This window comes from Myotis myotis, unplaced genomic scaffold, assembly GCF_014108235.1.
Source record: "Myotis myotis isolate mMyoMyo1 unplaced genomic scaffold, mMyoMyo1.p scaffold_m19_p_6, whole genome shotgun sequence".
NCBI lineage: Eukaryota > Metazoa > Chordata > Mammalia > Chiroptera > Vespertilionidae > Myotis > Myotis myotis.
In genome coordinates, this window is record NW_023416368.1 from 6,187,150 (window position 1) to 6,203,563 (window position 16,414).

The following is a 16,414-nucleotide window of genomic DNA, read 5'->3' on the forward strand; positions in this document are numbered from 1 at the left end:
AGTGCATGGATTTGTGCACTGGTGTGTGTGTGTGTGTGGGGGGTCCCTTGGCCTGGCCTGTGGGGATCGGGCTGAAACCGGCTGACATCCCCCAAGGGGTCCCAAATTGCGAGAGGGCACAGGCCAGGCTGAGGGACCCCACCAGTGCACAATTGGGGCTGGGGAAGGACTGCGGGAGGGTTTCAGGGTGTGTCCAGCCCCATCTCGCCTAGTCGATCGCTAGATGCCAGCAGCAAGCTAACCTACTGGTCGGAGCATCTGCCCCCTGGTGGTCAGTGCATGTCATAGTGACCGGCCAGATGGTTGGACACTTAGCATATTAGGCTTTTATTATATAGGATTTATTATATAGGATGCTCCTGGGAATGTGACCTATCTGAACTTTGATTTCTCATCCTAAAATGGGAAAAATACCAACCATGACACAATGAATGGCAAGTTTCCAGGGACTGACTGGGAGCCCAGGTAATGGTAGCTTCCCAAAGTATTCACAGGGAAAAATTATGATGACATTACTCGAGGCTCTAGGAAGAAATCAGAGGTTGACCATGTCTAGCTCTGGCTTTTCCCCTCCCAGGCCTTTGGAAGAACGAGCTTTTTTTTGAATGCTGGCCTCACTGAGGTGAGACTGGGTAGTCCTAAAGCTGGTGCAATATCCTACCTTCAGGGAAAATACTCCTAGGGAATAACTGGTAAGGAATCTCGGCATGACCAGGTGTTCTCAGAGATAGTCAGGGACCAGGCTGGCTTTTGGGAAACTGATTCTTAAGCCAGGTGACCAACCCCCAGTTACCTGCTGCAGGACATCTGGGTTCTGCTGCATGAAATGTAACAGCCTCTGGCCGGCCTGGGTGGCCTCTCTGCAGCGGAGTGGCTTCTTGCCCTCTTTTGCTATGTGCTTGAAGAGGTAGGTGACGATGTAGTCTAAACTGGTACAGCAGCTGGAGGAGACAACTGTATCTGTACGAATAACAACGAGAATTCATTCGCATTACTGAAGCGTTTGTTTCATTGGATTCATTACAATGCCTCCGTTAAAAAATCACCTTCTAGTTTCAAAGCATTTTTATCAAACTGTAAATTCCCGAGGGCAGGGATTTGGCCTTGTTCATTCTTTAAACCCGTTGTCCACTGTGGGCCGTGGCAGAGACATGTGAGAAGTGCATGAGTCCTGGGTAGAAGTGGACAGAATTTCCCACTGGTGATCTTCAAGAGCCTCTGTTCAATTCAGTGACTTTAATAAGTATCTACCTGGTGCAAAGTGCTCTGCTTCAGGGGCAACACCCCGCTGCCAAAGAGGTTGTGTCTAGCACCTAAGTCACTGTAACAGCGTTCTGTGTGGCATGAGTGCCGCCCCGCCGGGAGGGCTGGGAGGGGGACATCACTGGATGGGCACCAAGGGGAGTGTGGGTAAGGAGGCAGCTCCTGAGATGGGCTTGGCAAAGGTATTCTAGCTAGACACGAGGAAGGCCTTTTTTCCTGTAGAGAGATTAACACAAGGTACATATGTGGTAGAAAGGTATGGATTTTGGAGCCAGACAGCTCTGGTTTCAAATCCCATATTTTTCAACTACTTGTTGTATTGTTACTTTGAAAGAGGCACTTAACCTTTCTCATCATTCGTCAGATGTACTGCGGAGCTGAATGAGAAGAAAATAACTAGTTTCAAAACAAGCTGGTATTTTTGAGACTTAGTGTGTTAGTTACACCGATTATTATTGTTAATCCTCACACCAGCATTATAATAGTTGCTATCATTATCTCCATTTACAGGGGAGGACACTGAGGGAGTAAGTGACTTGTCCAGTGACACAGAGCTACACGACCGTGGAGCCACGATAGGAAAACAGACAAGGAGGAACTCTGGATCTATACTCTTAACCACTAAAATTAAGTAGATATTAAGCAAAATTGGATATTAAAGAAGCATATATGTAAGCATCAGCACCTCCCGAAATCACAAAGGGGACTCAGGCTGCTCTCAAGGTGAGAGGGGCGGGTGTGTTGAGAGAACAGGGCTTTCAGTCTGAGTGAAAGAATGTGGAGGGGAGTCAGAGAGAAGGTTGACAAAGTGGGTTGGGGTCTTCCTTGAGGACATCCAATATGGGCTGAGACATTTACATTTAACCTGAAAGGCAACAGAGGTGTTATATTTATAATTATTAATTTTTAAAATATATTTTTATTGATTTCGGAGAGGAAAGGAGAGGGAGAGAGAGACTGAAATATCAATGATGAGATAGAATCATTGACCGGCTGCCTCCTGCACACCCCTCTCTGGGGATCAAGCAACAGAGTTGTTATTGAAGTTTGTTTTTTTAAGCAAGAAAGTGACAAGATAGAACAACCATTTATTGAGTCTCCTTTGTACACCAAAATGATCGTTTCATGAACTTCTAAAAACCACTTTGTATATAGTAGGTGTTGTTACTTGTATTTTTCAAATGAGGAAAATAAAGCCCGGGGGTTAAGTAGACTAGCCAGATTCATGGTTTTGATTCAGAGTGTGACACTGTCCTGCTGTTTTTGGCTATTGCTAACATATGGACATGATCTTGGGGAGTTTATGATTCGTGACAGGAAGACCCAGAGGAACCACTGAAAACACTCTGGCACTCAGAAAACGGCAATGTGGTGGACTCCAAAGAGTTGACTGGGAAAGTAGGGCTAGAAGCAGCAGATTATCAACTTCCTACGGCAAGAGTTTCTTACCCCTTTTGTTCACCTCCGAGGTTCTGATACACGCGTGAGCCTGTCATAGATCTCAGGTGAAATATTAGCTGAATTCACTGAAGAATGGGTATGCAAAACTCATCTGAGAAAGTTTTTCAAAGGTCTTGAGATGTGTTTAGTAATAAAACCTACAGTTGATACAACACTGCCATTTAAAAGCTCTTTCACATATACTGTTTTAGAAAGAAATGGCGTAGTAAATAGGGAGAGGGTAGGTTGGGGGCAAGTTTATTTTTTATTGTTGACATTATTACAGATGACCCCCATTCGCTCCCAATCTTTGTCCACCTCCACCCAGCCCTGCCACCCCTCCTCTGGCCTTCACTACTCTGCTGTCTGTGTCTATGGACTATGCTTAAATGTTCTTTGGCTACTCTCTTCTTTTATCCAGTTCTCCTCGCCTCCCCACTGACCTCTGTCAGTCCGTTCCATGTATCCATGTATTGGGGCCAAGTTTTGAAAAACAAACGTATGCATTTAAGATCGAGGATAATGCTGGTAGCTGATGCAGGATCACAGGGGTTGAATGAAAGTCTAAAAGATGGGCATTGACAATAGATTTGGGAACCTGTGGAGCTATAGGCTTTTAAAGAAAGAAGCTTCTCCCCCACCCCAAAGCTATGGCATTTGATTGATTGATTGACTGATAATTAATTAAATGTTTATCCCTCCCCACTAACTGGGTTACTTTGCAGAAAAGGGAGTTTGGTTTCATAACCCTGAGCAGTAGTATAATGTAGCAGAAAACATCTAGGCCCAACAGTCAAGACTTGTTGAGTCTGGTTGTTTTTTTCTTTTCCTTTACATTTCTGCCTTTGAAGTCCCAACCATGAAAGTAAATGGGTTAAATAACTTAACATCTACAAAAGGAAGCAAGCAGGAAACAGATATGGTTCCCTCACCAGTGGAGAGCAATATGCTATCACTCATACAAAAATGAGAAAGACTTCACATAGATTTGGTGACCACATGCCATGCAGGTTGCATTAAAAGGTTCCAATCTACTGAGTCAGCTATGAAAATGCCAGGTAAACACTTTAGACACAAAGGTTGGAGCATACATCCCTGCGATAAAAGCAAGCTGATCTATGGGTGGGGACTCAGAAAGGATAAATGCTATTTCAGGGTAGACTGAAAAGTGTGGAAGGATTGGGGTGCATTTGATCAAAAACAGAATGAACAGTGCCGAGGACTATGTATTATTATCAGTTTTCTTTATTTACAGCTCAAGCTACTGGGTGAGGCTCAAATAATGAAACTCTCTTGACATGAAAGAAGTCATGAGTTTTCATATTTTGTTCTAGTTCTTGGTGTTTAGAATCTATTAAGGATTCATCAATAATTTAGACAATTTTGGGTATAATTGTAAGCCTACCAGGCACTGTGTCTTCTGTTGCCACTTGTTTGGCACTGAGAACAACCCAATGCTCCTTTTCTCCTGCAACCGGTCCCCACAGGAAACACATGCATCATTAATAGCCCTCCTGCTCCCTAGGACCCACCACAGAAAGCTGTGCAGAAAAGTCAACTGTGTAGGAAAGAGTTGCTTAACTGAGAGTCAGAAGAAAGATAACAGGACTGAGCTGAAATTTGGCTTTGACTCAAAATTTCTCACCATAGCAGAAGGGTGTATGAAGGTCTTGGAAAAAATATGGCGTGAAAGGTAATTTCAGAATAAAAGGCCTATTTGAGTGGTTTTGGAAACAGGTAGGTCTAGATTTCAATCTCTATTTTCTAGATGTTTGACTTTACAGAGCTTCAATTTGCACCTCTGCAAAATGTGCTTAATACTACCTACTTATGCAAGGTGATGTGAGAAAGTGATGAGATAAAGTGCCCTAGCATACATAGTGCATGACACATATCTTCCTTCTCACTTATTTGTTTACCTGGCTATTTCAATCTCTAAAACACCAAGCCTGTCATTGTAGGTAGCTAATCCACAGCTTTCTTCTCTTTAGCTTGTTTTTGGTGGGGGGAACATGTACAAGGTCTCTAAGTCTCTAAATTATTTCCTGAATATTTCACTCCCATATTACACGCATACATACAATTTAGTCCATCCAATTCAAGAATGTGGTAAAAATAATAACACATTCTGATTAATATTCAACATTTAGCTCTGGCGGTTTCCAGTCAGTTCACCTTTTCACCTGCCCTCACCTTTCCTTGCTCCGCCTTTTCGCCCTCCTTTACTTCTTGGAGTGCACCCCTATCCCCGCCACTTCTAAAGAAGCCACACTTAATCATTCTCTATTCATTATCCCATTTAAAATCTTGGTTTAGCTCGTATCATCACTTGACATTCTCGTGTGTGTGTTTATTGTTTATCTCTCCTGGTCAGAAGATAAGCTTCCTCTGAGCAGGGACCTTATCTGTCTCATTCCCTTTGGTATTGCTAAGGTCTAGAATGTACCTGGTACATAGTTCTGTGCACAATTGATATTGAGTGAATGAATGAGTTGAGAGCAGCTTTTTGTAAGCCCTGTGCTTGGTCTCTGTATAGAAGAGTACGGGGATGGTGGTGCTGGTGATGGTAGATGGGTGATTAAAAGGATAGAAACTATAATTACTTTTCTTATTCACCTTTACCTTTCCCCACATTATAGCTGGCCCAGGTTAAAAATGCTAATGAATGATGATTAACTAAAATTTTTTAACATCATGCTAAGCAAGTCACTACTCTATCACTGATTCAACTTTCTGTACCTCCCTTTCACTTTCTCCACTGAAGCTATAGTGGAAGTGAAACCTACTAATAACCCAAACAATACCTATAAATGTCTCTTTGCAAATTTATTATTGTTGGAAAAGGAGAAAGACAAGTGGTTACTTTCAACATCTAAATAGTTCTCTTTCTTAAAGACACAGAGCACAATTCACCTGCCAGTTATCCAATGGTTACAATGCCATTTTGCAACAATATTAAAGATAAAATCATGAATACAAGGAAAACCATTTTTACCAGGCATCTAGCCACCGAAACTGTGACTTTTACCAGGTATATCTAGCAGGGTGGCAGATGAAAAGAATGAATGAGTTTTAGTTAGAAAGACTCCTCGATCAGGTACTTATTAGTTGTATGACCTTAGGCAAACTGTTTCACCTCTCTGAGCCACAGTTTACCATCCCTGTAATGAAAATAATCTTATCTGATTAATTCACTCAATAAATACTTATTTTTTTTTTATTTTTATTTTTTTGTTTCTATTAAAGTGGCAAAATATATTTTTTGAGAGAGAAACATGGATTTGTTGTTCCACATACTGGTGCATTCACTGGTTGATTCTTGCATGTGTACCCTGACTGGAGGTTAAACCCGCAACCTGGGCATATCTGGACGACACTCTAACCCACTGAGTTACGTGGCTAAGGTCAAGTAGTCTTTTAATGGTCACACATGCCCGGTGTTGGAACGGTTCAGCCACGCGAGCCTGTCTTCCTCTGGAGGGTAAATAGCACGGCCAGTCCTGAGGCATGTGCACTGCACACCCTGCAATCCCATGTTTCACCCCAAGGGAACAATTAGGAATGTGCATACAGGTTTAGCTACAATCTAACAGGATTGTTTAAATAAATACAGAAATACGATGGCAGACTATAAACAAGGGTGTACACCAGGAGATATCTACACGCAAGAGAAGTTGGTGTGTTGTTAAATGGACAGAGCAAGTTATAACAGAGTACAGTATGGGCTCATATTTGTTTTAAAAACCATACATACGTGTAGAACACATTGAGATGGACATACACAGCATTACCATTGGCAATTTGTGGATGGTGGAAATATGAGGGATTAAAAATGTTTATGCCCATTTTTGTGTTTATCTGCAACGAATGGGTACTCTTTCTGTGATTGAGAAAAGGAAAGAAAAGTCGAAGCCTAATTTTAGAGAATGCTTTGCCTGGGCTCGGCTGTGCTAGGAGGGGCCACTCGCCCATAGAGGCATCTACTTGGTTTTGTTCCTTCCAACCTGAGGGGAGAATTCTCACAGTTGTCTTTCTGTAAATGCCATAATCATGGACACTAGACCACTTGTCTAGAAAACGGTTCTCTCATTTCTGCTGGAGCTCTGACCGAGGAGGAGGAAGTACGCCAGTTGCAAAACCATGCCCAAGGCCCACCTGTTACTGAGGGAGCCCTTAGAGTAAGCTCTCGGGGGGAGGGGGCAAGCGAACTCAGAGAGGCGGCCCTGAGTTAGTCCTCGTGCAATGCCAGGTCTCCTGGGCCTGAGAGGTGGGCGATGGGGAGGAACCTGGGCCTGGCTGCACAGAGTCCTGCTGAGGCGAGTCATTCCAGAAGAGAAACGACAGAACCACTAAAGTCCCAGTGGAAGGCGAGATACTTGGCTAAAAGCACGCGGTTAGAGCAACCCCCCAGCTGTAGCAACAGAGGCCTCTGGGTGGAAGGTTTGTATTGGGGGTTGGAGTAGAGATTCCAAATGAACCAGGCCCAGCAGGTTCAGTAAATGACATTATCCATTAAGGAAGTCTTTCTTGAGAACAAAGGAAGCAGTAACTTGTCCAGAAAAGACAAACCTACACACTCCTGTGCAATATGGCCAAGGCCTATTCCTCTGAGACCCCCCCGTCCTCTTCCGGGGTCTTAGATCCTGGGAAAACGGCCCAGGCTGAGCTTTCCTAGGGTGGCTCCCGATGGGGCTCAAAGTCTGAATCTCAACGTACAGGCTGTCAACCTCATCAGGGTTTGAAGGGAAGAGGGGCCACATTCATCTTCACCACGAAAGGCTTCTATCAGCCTAGAGGTGAGGTTCTCACACCTGGCACAGAGGCGCACCCGCAGCGTTTCTGATTAAATATTAAAGCTTGTAAAGGTTATACGTTTACAAAGAATAAATGCCTGTGAAGTGAGCCACACAACAAAGTCACTCTCAGACATCTGTGTGCCTTCTTGAATAATAAATACTTATTGAGTACTTATTAGTGCTAGGCCCTGGGAAAGTCTGATCAAGACGGTTCCTCTCCTTCAAAAGCTTGCAATCAAGTAGGAAATAAGGACAAACAGTACAATTAGAGTATCTAACCTAGTTGATCAGTAGACGGTTCTGAGAAGGAAAGGAAAACACCTATGGCAGCACGAGGCACAGAGTAGGCGTCCATGGTCATATATTTAATAAGTGGCAGCGCTGGAACTTAATTCCAAGTTCAGTGTTCTCTCCATAATATCACTTTGTCAAGACTCACTTGAGACCCTTGTTAAAATGCAGATTCCAGGCCTAAGACCACATTTGGAGAATGCAGTCACCTGCAACTAATTAAAAATCTTCAAGTATTACTATGATGTGAGATAAAAGAATGTCAAGCCAAACTGTAATAATAAAAGATGTCAGTTTCTGTCCATGAAGGATTAACTGCTATGAGAATTTTCCCTTCTGCCATAAACAACTAGAAAACAGAACAAAATATATGAAACAACATTTTGCAATTACTGCACAACAAGTAGTACAGGACTGTGAAACCAGAGAGGAGGAAACAAATGAGGTAATACCTACACAAGTGCTCAAGCTCGCTCCCAAAGCAGTTTCCAGGCTACAGGCGAGGAAGGGGGAAGCCAAATAAGTCAACGCATCTCACTGAGTTGAAAAGAAACAGCTGGAATGTGGGGAGGACGAGGCAGCTAGGACTTGTGGGGCAGAGTATCAGAGTTATAGTCTTTCAGTTTGTGCACACAATCTTTCCCCCTTTTTCCAATGATCATCTGAATGAGCGCATACATTAGGAGACCACATAAAGTTTTTCCTCTAGAAACAATGTTCTCCGTGCTACTTACCAAGAGCAGTGAGCCCCTCTGAGATAGATGTGAGAACATACAGGAGCACAGGAGGTTCCAAGTTGGTGATGAAGCTCATGTGGTCCTGGGTGAGACATTCCAGGAGTGGGTAATAAGACTGGCTCAGTTTCCGATATTGCTACAACACACAGATACTGCATGTCAAACCACAGAGAAGCAAAAACGTGTTACAGTCCAGTGGAAACTGCCATCTATAATATCGGAAATGGCAAACTTACTTAAACAAAACCAATATAAAATAAATATATGAAACAAATGACGTAATGATTCTCAATTCAGCATTTAAAGGGTTCTAATAGGAATCTCTCGATGTCCAGAAATCCTAACTTGGAGCTCCAGGGTAGTATGTCATGTCAACTTAATCTTACATGACTAACACTTAAATGCAAGTAAAATCTCTACAGTATGGAATTTAGAAGGCTGGATTATTTTTTTGGGACTAGAACATTCTAACACTGAATATTGCCTAACAATGGTTTGGCAACCTTTTTTCTCTTTAACACACACAAAAAATTCCCATTATAATAGGATTTGGCATTACAGTCGTCTTTATTTACACACTGTCGACCATCTAGCTAAATCATAATTTGGTAAATGGCTTAATATATACCATACACTACAGGTAAGAGGTAAGCACATGAGAAAGATACCTGGAAAAGCTGAAATAAAACTCAAACCAGTATCAAAAAAGTACACTCAAAAGAGAAGTAAACTTGAGCAGTATTTCTTAAAGTGAGATTACAACCATGTCAGAAGAACTTCGTCGGTGCTTGTTAAAAATACAGTTTTCTGATCCTCACTCCATACTCACTAAGTGAAAAGTTCTGGAAAGAGGTTCCCAAATGGACATTTTAAATATATACACTAAGGGAGCCTGAGGCACCCTTAAATTGGAGAATGACTGCGTTAGAAGTTTGCTTGTCTATTAGAAAAAGATCAGAGCCTTGGCTGGTGTCGTTCAGTGGTTAGAGTGTTAGCTTTTGCACGAAGGGTCACAGGTTCAATTCCTGGTCAAGGGCATATACCTGGGTTCGATCCCTGCCCCAGTTGGGGCGCATGGGGGAGCCAACCAATCGATGTGCCTCTCTCACATAGATGTTTCTCTCTCTCTCTCCCTCTCCCTTCCACTCTCTCTAAAATATCAATGGGAAAAATATCCTTGAATGAGAATTAGCAACAACAAAAAATAAAAAAGGAAGGAAGGAAGGAAGAAAGGAAGGAAGGAAGGAAGGAAGGAAGGAAGGAAGGAAGGAAGGAAGGAAGGAAGGAAGGAAGGAAGGAAGGAATCAGAATGTCAAGGAGCATTTCTCACACAGGCTGACTGATGAAGACCCCCCAGATCTTGTCACCTTGGGTTGGGAGCAGGTGGAAAAGCCTAAACGAAGCCTGAGCATGAACCTGGCTGTGCTATGAAGCAACTTCTGTAATCACACTGGTCGTGTATTAGCTTTTATTTAACCAGGCAGAAATGTTTTTAAAAAGTCTGATAATGACACAGTTCAGTGGCGGAGCCTTGAATTTGAATCTCCAACAAGCACCTAGGTGATTTTGATGGGCCTCAGGGCTTGAAAACCACTGACATAAATCATAGAAACTAGATGGCGGAGTAGAAAAGGGACCTAGAGATCACTTTGTTAAATTCACTCGTTTTAAAGGTGAGGAAATGAAAGCCTGGAGAAATAGAGAAGGTGATTGATTCGCGGTGAGTGACCAGTGAGTGGCAGGGTTGAGACTACACTAGGCTGTGCAGCTTCCAGGTCAGCTCTCTGTCCACCACCCAGACTATTAGTGGACACGCAGGCCGAACAGCAGGGGAAGCAGACAGGAGAAGGGAAGGGGAAGGACCCGCAGCCAACCCTGCACTTTCTCCTGCAGAAACAGAGACCTTTGCTGAATTATAAGTATAGATGTAAGCAATTAGTTGAAATTGCTAATTACATTTTCTCTAGGTGCAGAACCTGGAGCACTCTGGACGACTAATTTGTCAGAGGGTGGGAGCTGCAGTTTTCAAAATTGCACATTTAATTATACCAATAGAGCCACCATAGTTGTTCAAAGTCTGTAAGCTAAATCAAGATGCTGTCCTAAAATGTAAAATGTCCTGGTGCTGTGCTAACTCCCGGGACTTCATTATCACAATTCTGAGCCTATAGGGGTGTTACTTCATGTTTCACACAAAAGACTCCCAGGATGCGTGGTTGCTTACTAGCAAGTCACTGTGGGACACCGACAGCAGCATTTTGACAAAGGCCTGGAGTACATTGTCAAAATGGTTGTCCCCATACAACTTGAAGACGCCAAAGCTGACATAATTTCCACACAAGGCAGATTTGAGAGCTGAATAGCAGATGGAGATGCCCTTGAGTTTCATTGGATAAATCTGATCTTTTGAGAGGCTCCCGAGGGACAGGATCTGATTACCTGTTTTAGGGTAAAAGCAGAAAGAGAAAGTGATATAAGTAGATACAAGTCAAAGCAGTTACGAGGCAGGCTATTTCACATTTTTGCTTTACTGCTTATGCTCACTTCCTACCGTTGTTTCAAGAATTACACCATTCATGTAATGAAAATATAAACATAAGGCAGTTTACCTGGGAAGCACAAATGGCCCAAAGAAAATCAATCAAGGGTATTAGGAAATATTTTCTCTTTTTATCTGGATGTATACAAAGATACATAAAAATTCATTGAGTTGTACTCAAGATTAGTTCACTTTATGACTTTAATACATGCTATCCATTCTTCAATAAGTTGTTAAAAAAGTAGGAGTAAATGTAAATAACCAACAAAGTCAACAGAAAAAGATAACCTAGACTGAGATATAAATTACTCTAAATTCTGGGGTGAATTTTCAACCCTTTTATATGAACTTGATCTTGAGTTACTTCACCTTTAAGACCCTCACAGGTTTGGTATATGAATTAAATGAAATGAGACACATAAGAAGTTCATGGCACAGCACACAATAAATGTTCCTTCCTTTTTCTCTTTAGATCCTTTTGTAGAAGATCTCAAGAGATGACTGCTTTAAAGACTGTACTTAAATTCTAGGTTCACCATCAAAAGACAAAGAAATGTTTATACAATCACCTTAAAATTTTTACAACCAACAATTTGTTTCTGAAATGTTTGCCAGTAAGGTATATTACTAGGCAAAACCCAAGAATGCTTTTTCAAAAAATATAAAGTTGTACATGTGTCTTAGATCTGCCTTTTCCTGTTCAAGTAAGTATAGCTTCTAAAATGGAAACTGAATGCAATTTACAAAATTTAGAGGCACACTGCTGTGATTTTGTACTGTGTCAACTTGGCTAAATAAGAATTAACTTTCCCAGAATCCATTTCCTGTCTGGTTGTGGGCTAGAATTAGGCAAAACAGAAATTTGTGTGAGATTTGGAAGGTTGAGGTGAAGTAGCCACCATAATTTTCTTAAGGCCGTTGTGATCAGAAATGGTGAGAATAAGATGTAGAAATACCACTGGTTTCAGTTTGTCCCTGCTCTTCCCTGCTGTGTCTAGAGCTACCAGCCCTGCTGACCAAGGATCCCAAGCTCACTGTCAAGTTCTTGGCAGCAAACCTGCAAAGCGACAGCTATGCAGAGGCAACAGTCTCTCACTGAGGTCCATGCCACTACACCAGCCCCTTCACCCCACCTCCTTTCATGTCCACTCCAGCAGCTGGGTGTGGGAAGCTTCTAGATTTTCCTGCCAGCTCCAACTTGTCCATTCAAGTCATTGTTTCAGGAGGACTGAGCAGTGATTTTTCTCCTCAACTTCCAACTCTCCCCACTATTTCCCCATCTTTGCCCAAGACCGTACAAGGTCTAACAATTCCTAAAACAAATTTCCTATTCCGTAAGTGTCACAGTGCTTGCTTTCCCTGTTTGAATCCTGACCTATATGTTTATTGTGGTAACCACATGTGGACTAAGAGGGTAAGCATAAAATCACCCTTGGCTGGCCTTACTGAAACATTTCCATATGCAGGTTTTCTTCTGTGCAACCTCAGAAGCCCATGCAGCTTTGCTTATCCTTTATACACATGAATGACAAAACCACTGTCCGGAGTGCCGAAGCATACCTTGGAATTTACTCCGTATCAACTTCTACACCCTCTCTCATGATCTTAACCTAACTCGCCTACAGATAGTGATTTCCACACAGATCCAATGCAATATGACAGCATTAACTTAGCAGTTCCTGTGTGTGAGGTGCTGGGAAAAACAAATGAATGAAATAAAATCTCTGCTCTGATGGAGTTCAGTCTGGTGCAGGAAACAGAGCTGTAAATAAATAATTGCATGCAAGGTGACACACGCACAGAGATGTGTCAAGATGTATGGGAAGAGAAGAAACGACTCTGCTTGGGAAGGAGAGCAGTGGGAAAAGACATCATAGAACAGGTTACTTCTCAAGGATCGACTGGTTTCCCAGGTGAACTTGCAGGGAGAGGAGTGGATTCCAGGCAGATGAAATGCACAGGTGTGGAGGGCTAAGAACCAGGGCAGTGCCGGACAGGACAGCTGTCAACCACTGCTTTTCTACCTTTGCCTCAAATTCAATATAAACCAAGGTGGGCCTTTCCCCGCCCGCCTTTCCCAGGAAAGAAAAGCACTGTTACATGTGATGGGAAGAGCCAGAGTAACTAGGAGTGGAAGTGGTTTATGCATTTTGGGTCATCTTTGGGGATCTTTTTATGCTAATGTCCTTCTGAGGGAAGTAAAGGTGCTAAATTCTTCAGCACAAGATGGAATAGGTAGACCAAGATCTCTGATGGGGGGAAAATGAATGGCTAACTTATCAGCAAGAAGGATTAATTATTTAGAACCACAACGTTTACCTTCATGTGAAAGTTGCAATTTGGCACGCATGTCTCTTGGACTGTTTCAGACACATCTGTGTTAATTAAAACAGTGAATAGTATACCATCATGACCATGCAAACGTAGAATGAGTAATACTTTTGAAATAGGAAACACTTATCTCATTGTGCTCAAGTGCCTCGGGGCATTTCATGGTGGCTATAAAAGACTATGGATACAAATGAGCAAACAAACAAAAGCTCATAGACACAGACAGCAGTATGGTGGTTACCAGAGGGAAAGAGGGGTGCGGAAGTAGCAAAGGGTAAAGGGGGTCAAACATATGGTGCCTCTGGGTAGTAAATACACAATGCAATATAGAGATGTATTATAAAACTGAACACTTACTAGTAAAATCTATATAATTTTATTAACCAATGTCACCACAATAAATTTAATTAAAAAAAAAAAGACTATGGAAGAGAAGGCGTGGCTAAGTTGTCATTTATTGACTCTAATTCAGCTTTATTCAACAATACTTACTGAAATCGGAGGCCCTGTCCTCAAGTAGCTTAGTCTAGCAGTTACACTCACAATACTGTAAACAAACGTGACAGGGCTGCGGTTTGGTTCTGATGTTCCACTATAGGTGTGACAACCCTGCTTGCCTTCCCTGCTCCATCCGGTGCCTGGAAAATCCCATCTCCTTCCTTCTCAGCATGCCCCTCCTGAGAGAAAGGCCTGTTACACTGACAGGCAGCTGGAGACGGAGGCATTGCCAGCCTGGCAGCCACTGCAGCCAGCCAACAGTTGCCACGTTGGTACTATCGGAGCGGCACAAAGGAAAATCTGCAACCTTTTCCCACTGACTACATCCGCCGTAACTGGGGGCAGGGAAGGAGGTGCTGGTTCATCTCTGACATTAGACCTGGGTACAATGGCTGTGGAGGCGAGATGCTGGGACTTGGGAGATCACTGTGCACTGAACGGTTAACCTGGCCAAAGGCCATAGTGGGGGAATGGGGGCCCAATGCCAGGAACTGCCATTCTTACTCTTGGACGTGCTGCACAGTAGAAAAGATCTACCAATAAGGGAAATGAACTGGAAAGTAAGCACCGAGGATGCCTGATATAGATAACTCGGCTTCTTAAAATATTTTCCTCAGTATTAGTGTATATGAATGTTTGGGTTCCTTTTTTGTAAGCTCTATTCTCTGTCCTTCTGGGGAAGCTTCTTTTGTTTGTTTGGTTTTTTGGTTAGCTTCCAGCACTCAGAAGTACTCTTCTAGACAACTCTCAAGATCTAGATTCAGAGAGGGATGTATATATAAAGATGGGAAATCTCTTTGGTTTATCTAAGATCTACTTTCAGATCTATTTTTTAAAAAATATTTTTTTTATTGATTTCAGAGAGAGGAAGGGAGAGAGAAATAGAAAGATCAATGATGAGACAGAATCATTGATTGGCTGCCTCCTGCAAGCCCCCTATTGGGGATTCAGCCTGCAACCCCAGCATGTGCCCTGACCAGGAATTGAACCTGTGACCTACTGGTGCATAGGTCGGCCCTCAACCATTGAGCCACACCAGCCGAGCTATTTTTATTTACATGGTTTCCTCTGACACGCCCCTCCCTTGAGTGACTGACTCTCTGAAGTTCTTCCCTTCTTCCCCACGCTGACAGAGGAACAACTCCCTCCACAGGCCTCTGCTGGGGAACCGGAGAACAAGAGAACATTCCAACTGAAGATAATTAAGTTCATAAACATGCAGTGATGACCCGGTGGGCTTCTGAGTCATTCTGACCTAGGCTTTGAATCCTACATCTTCTCTTACTACCTGGGTGTCTGGGCGGATTATTATCCTCTGTAAGTCAGTTTCTTCAACTATAAGATGAGAGTAACAACAGTCCCTGTAACTCACAGGGCTCTTATGTATGTGGATAAAGGAGACAGTGTATGTAAAGTGCTTCCCCCAGTGCTCAGTAAAAGTCAACTACAACAGCACATAGCACCAGGGGTCATTTCTCTCTCCAAGCTAATAGCCGTAAGTTCACACCTGGGGAGCCATGGCCTGGAAAGGAGGAGGAGGTGAGGCTGGGTGTGTGCGGTGTGCAATAATGTCACTTCCTTCTAGTACATAATTCAAAGGAAGGTCACCACTTTATCTGTGACCACCTTCCCTCTGTTCCTTCAATGGAGAAACGGCTCCGGGGTCTATGCCCCACATGCTACCAGTTCTCGGTGCCTTAACAGAACACTTAGGGGCAAAAAGGTACAAGGGATCCGATGCTATCGCGTATGCTGTGCCAGAAAGAACCAACAGTATGAACAATGCTACTTCCTGGCTTATAAAGCAATCCATTAAATTGATTTATCTTTTCTTTTTCCCTTTTAATCTCTAAAATTTTAAAGTGAATTTCATGTTTAGCTGACAGCTCTCCAGGCTGTCTTCATTCATCATCAGAACAGCTATGGGGAGAGAACCGTAAGCTTGTCCTTACTTCAGGTCACTCCTCCCACTGTCTCTCTGCAAACCAACCATGGCCTCTGGACCTACATAGTTTGGGATAGAATTGAAGCTGTAGAGACTGGAGAGGAATATATTTCCCCTTTAGATTGAAAAAGGTTAAAACGATGTAGTGCGGATAAGATTGTGGGAAGACTAAGAAAACTGTAGGAAATGTATATTAGTACAACCAGTCTAGAAGGCAATTTAGTAATATTTATTAAAAAGATAAAAATGTGTAAATCCACCTTTGGGAATATATTCTAATGCTAACTGTTCGATACCATATCCACCTACCTGTTTACTGGCAAATGCACTCACATACACTGTCTTCTGTAAAAGCCAACCCCTTAACATTGTTCAACTAGCTCCCAACTCCTCTATGTGCTTCAGGACAAAGCACCAGCAATATCCCCACCTCGTCCCTCCTATGCAATCTTTTTTTTTTTTTTTTCTATTACATCATCTTACTGGAATACAAATCATGCTGTTATCTCTTCCATTAAAAAAATACAAAACCTTCTCTTGGCCTTACTTCCATGCAAAATATTCCCTCTTATAA

At 42.6% G+C, this 16,414-nt stretch overlaps 1 protein-coding gene across 2 annotated transcripts in view; it reads right to left on the reverse strand.

The window, feature by feature from the left end:
• The window catches only part of RANBP17 (RAN binding protein 17), a 231,505-nt gene that overhangs the window by 25,497 nt on the left and 189,594 nt on the right, over positions 1–16,414 (reverse strand). For both annotated transcript variants that reach the window (XM_036314166.1, XM_036314165.1), the window contains 3 exons: positions 10,752–10,966; positions 8,525–8,663; positions 794–960 (listed from right to left, as the gene is read on the reverse strand). In XM_036314166.1, the coding sequence (XP_036170059.1) occupies positions 794–960; positions 8,525–8,663; positions 10,752–10,966 (521 nt within the window). The remainder of the gene's footprint in view (positions 1–793; positions 961–8,524; positions 8,664–10,751; positions 10,967–16,414) is intronic.